Here is a 4,638-nt window from a genome sequence, read left to right as displayed (position 1 = left end):
CAAAAATAAAACATTTGCATTTCCCGAGGCCGACTAGAACCAGAAAATGTAAATTGGTCGTTGTTAGCAACCCCGCGGAAACCACTTTGAACTTCACCTCTCCTAACAGCAGAAAAAATAGACACAAAGACATAGAGAAAGAGCTCCATTTTCATTCTCTTTACATTCTTTTTCTTTTCTTTTCAGAACTATTTTTTGAACGAATTTTTTCGGTTTTTCTAGGCCGCCCAAGTCAGTTCTTCGCGAAACGTCTAGTGCCCTCTAACTGCCGACTTTGACCTGATTCATCTCGGTTCCTGTAAGAGATGTCAAGAAATAGTTAATTGATAAAATGTTTATCAAAATTCCATCAATATGTTATCAGTTAACAACTTTTCAATATCTTTCACAGAAACATAGATAAATTGACTCAAAGTTAGAGATCCTTTTCTGAGATTTACAGCAAGGGCGGCAAACAAATTGTTACATTGCAAAAAATATTTTTTGAACTGTGAGAACTACCCTTACTGTGTTCAATAGTCAAATTATGAGAAATTTGTTTTATGTACGGACTTAATCGATTTTGTTTTAGTTTTTACTAGAAAATGGTCCTGGTCTTAAAGCTGCCGAGCCCGAAATACGGTGACCTTGAACCCTTAACGTTGACCCATTTCATCTCGTTTTTGTGAGAGATAGCCAAAATTTGCCAATCGATAAATTGTTTCTCATAATATCAGTAACATTTTGTTAGTTGACAAGTTTTTGATGTCTCTCACAGGAAACTAGATAAACTTGGTCAAAGAAAAGTGCGCTCAATGGGCAACATTAGCTTGAGGTGGCGAGTTAATTCAGTTCACAGGGACGTTCTGTCTAAGAGGTATTCTCAATATTTTGTAAAAACAATTTTCCTATTTTTCATAGTTGATACATCATCTATATTTTCTGATTGCTCATTCTAATATCTAATACGTTTTCGTTCCTCTTCATCGTACCGTACTCCCTTCTCCACTGTAAATTCTTCAGACACATTTAACCAAAAATCTCCATCCAAAAATCCATCCGAACCATCCATCCGCCTACTCGTAATTTGACCTAACATCATGCGTGGCGATGAATCATGAAGACAGCGGTATTCGGACGTGATTCCGGTGAGCCGGGCTCACCGTGCGGAGCTCCGCCCTCGTTGACATTCACACCGCCGGCCACACTAGTCCCGCCCACACATCATCACTCTCGTTCGAACACACGTGGCGTTAGTGGATCCGGTGCGAGTGGAAGTGGTAGCTGTGATCGAGGAGGAGGCGGAGGACCGAATGCGTCATCTGGAGCCGGTGGACCGCGAGCTTCACACTCGTCACGACGGACCAGTCGAATGCATAATGTGTCCGCGTTGGGGGTGCGTTTTTAGTATTTTATTTATTTTAAGGGAGAAAAATCTAAAAGATGTTCAAACTATCAGGAAATACTCGGAATGCTTAAAAATATCCAAAAATACCCAAAAGGTTAAAACGACTCGCAATGACTAAAAATACCCAAAAACTCCCAAAAAGACCCGGACTGGCTAAAAATGTCAAAAAATGCTCAAAAATGTTTTTAAAGTGTGCAAAAACGACGAAAAGTAATAAACGATGAATGACGGTTCTCGAAAATGTTCAAAAAATTGAAAATTATCGAGAAAAAAAGCTCGAAATGCTCAAAAATGCCAAATCTGAAAATGTCCAAAATTAGGAAAAAGTGAAAAATTATAATTTTCGGAATTTCAATTTTTCAATTTTCCTAACTAACTGAATTGGATTAAGATAATGTTCCCAAACATTCAAGGCCACTAATTTTTTTTTAAATTTCATCAAAATTTTCAAACTCTGTACATACCGTACTTGTTCTGATAGACGCTCACCTTATACTTCACTTTGAGATCAATTATCTCAGTTACTGTACAAAATATGAAAAATCTGTCAACTGATAGAATACTGGTGATAATATGATAAATATTTTGTCAGTTGACATATTTTTGATATCTCTTATAGGAACCGAGATAATATTGATCCACTTTTTTAATTCCAAAGTTCTGAAAGTTCGGAAAAAAAAAGTTTGGTTCTTTAAAGGTGGGGGGACATGAAAAAATAATGTTCTCGAAATTCCGTTCAAAGATGCCCCTCGAGGAGTTGAACTTGTGAAGGCGATGATTGAGGGTGCGGAGCCGCTACCGACTGAGAAAGAGAAAACGGACGCCCGATTGCATATATAAAGGCGAGGACGACAGCTGTACGCAGAGTGACATTAAGCGTTGTACACCGTAACGGTAGAATGCATACCCTAGCTACAAAAATCCTACGAAAAATCTCCTGTCCCTCCACCTTTAAAAATTCTGAAACATCAACAAAAAAGTCTATCTTCTCTATTCCTTTTCCATATCCACAACATTATGCCCTTTCGGAAAAAAAAACATTTTTTTGGTTTTTCTTTTCCATATTTTCTGTGTTTGGAGACATACATCTGAATCCCTCCACCCATCTCCATCCTTTTCATTTTTTATAATGATGTGTGTATTCTCCATATTTTTTGCTGGTACTCATCTTTTTTCTTTCTTCATCATTTCCATTTTTTGTGAATGTGTGCCCTGTGCCCACATCCACAACAAGATATATAGTTTTGGTCCTGTTGGCACTTAAAATTTCATTGAAAGAAAAAGAAAACAAAACAAATGGAAAATTATTTCAACTAGTTTTTATTTTTGCTCCTTCTTTGTTCGAAATTCCTAAGAGGCGAAGTGTTTTCTTTTCCTTTTTTGAAATTCTGAAATTCTGAAAAATTTCAAAAAAAAATGCTTCTATAACGTTTTTCATATCTAATCGATTTTTATGAAATTTTTGGGAATTGTAATTATAAAATGTTGAGTTCAATTATCTCAAATCCTATAAGAGATATCGAAAATCTGTCAACTAATAAAATATTGGTGATATTTCGATGAACATTTCATCAATTAACCAATTTTTGATACCTCTTATAGGGACTGAGATAATTGAGTTCAAAGTTGACCCGAAATTTTTTAAAATTGAAATTGTGAAAAATTACCTATCGATCGTTATACATTTAATGAAAATCGGTTGAAAATGAAAAAAGTTATGGAATTTTGAGAATTTCAGCTTTTCAGAATTTCGAAAAAAAAATCACAAAAAATCTTCTAATCTTTCCTCTCAAGAACCTCCCAAACCATGATCCTTTCTCGGCAAAAAATTGAATTTATATTTTCCGAATCCCGGAATTTTCGAATACTCTCTCTCTCTCTCTCTCTCTCTCTCTCTCTCTCTCTCTCTCTCTCTCTCTCTCTCTCCGGGCTATTTTGTAGGGTCAAGAGAGAGCACAATCTCGTTTTCGGGGCTCAAAATTAAAATTTGTGGATGGACGAGCCATATCGCCGAAACTTTTTCTGCTTTGCTCCAACAACCATTGACCTCCCTTCAGGGGAAATATGACGAATTTTTTTTGTTGGGATTTTTGAGACTCTTTTTTTATTTTACAGGAATTTGAAAAAAAAAGAAAATTGATAATTGATGGCCTAGAAAAATCTAGAAAAAAAACTCGGCCAGATTTTGCTGGACCAATTTTGAGCTATTCTTTTTTCAGTTGGTATTTTTGAGGTCCTAAAAACATGGTCCAGAATTTTTCAATTTGTCTGGAAATTTCAGAGTATACCACACAAAATTTGGGTTTAATTTTTTAATTGACTATTTTTTGTAGCTTTGTTAGTTTTTGAGATATGCGCCTTTAAAGTGAAAGTGAGAGCACGCTAATCTCTGCGTCTCTTTTCTCCAGTTATTAAGTTACAAAAAAGATGTCAAATACAAAATTAAAGCTCTTGTTTTGTTTAGTGTACTTTGAACCTTTCAGATAAATCGATAAATTCTGTACTACTTTTTTAGGACTTCAAAGTTGACTATTTTTTTCAACATTTTCTTTTTTTGGCTTTTTTGGTTTGTTCCAAAAAAGACCTAAAACTTTAGCTCAACTCAACTTTGAGCTATATATATCATCTTGGGTGTTCCTAACTTCATTTCTCTGAATCTCTCCTTTTCCTGCACTCTCTCACTCTCTCTTCCACAATCATTTTCAATCAAATTAGACGTGTGAAGAGAGAGAAAACCTCCGTTTTTTTGTCTTTTTTTGCATCTTCCTTGACGGTAATTTGTGTAGAAAAAGGAGTCGAAAGAGCACGGCTTCTTTTTTCTCGTCGGGTTTTTTTGCTTTGTTTTCAATGTCACAAAGCTTCTGAATGCCCGACGACGTCTTCTGAAGAATCGTAGGGAAGGAAAAAAAAGAAGAGTCTTGTCTAATCACGCATTCTTTTTTTTTCTGTATTCTTGAAGGTGTTGTGGGGACATGGAATTTTTTAGTTTCGAAGGAAGAAATAAATTGTCCCCATCTTTTTTGTCCCCGCCTTTTTCTAATTGTTTCTTCGATTTTTTTTCTAGTCTGTTTGTGCTCAATTTGCTTTTTTTTTCTAAAAGAATCTATTTGATTTTTAGAGAAATTTTCGGTTTCTTTGGATTTCTTGAAAATCGAAATATCAAAATTTCGGAATTTTTTTAATGATTTTAAGATTTTCAAAAAAAAAACTCCGAAAAAAATTTCAAAGATTCTGAATAATTTTAAAATCCT

At 35.0% G+C, this 4,638-nt stretch overlaps 1 protein-coding gene across 1 annotated transcript; it reads left to right on the top strand.

Annotated features, from left to right (window-relative positions):
- Positions 1-1,096: 1,096 nt before the first annotated feature.
- Positions 1,097-3,220, top strand: CBG20185 (the record flags this gene model as incomplete). The annotated part of the gene is made up of 2 exons (XM_002642507.1): positions 1,097-1,375; positions 3,134-3,220. The coding sequence occupies 2 exons, from the start codon at positions 1,097-1,099 to the stop codon at positions 3,218-3,220; spliced, it is 366 nt and encodes a 121-aa protein (XP_002642553.1).
- Between the last annotated feature and the right edge of the window lie 1,418 nt (positions 3,221-4,638).

This window comes from Caenorhabditis briggsae (genome assembly GCF_000004555.2).
Source record: "Caenorhabditis briggsae complete genome, chrIII, whole genome shotgun sequence".
Taxonomy (NCBI): domain Eukaryota; kingdom Metazoa; phylum Nematoda; class Chromadorea; order Rhabditida; family Rhabditidae; genus Caenorhabditis; species Caenorhabditis briggsae.
This window is presented reverse-complemented; position numbering and strand designations above follow the sequence as displayed.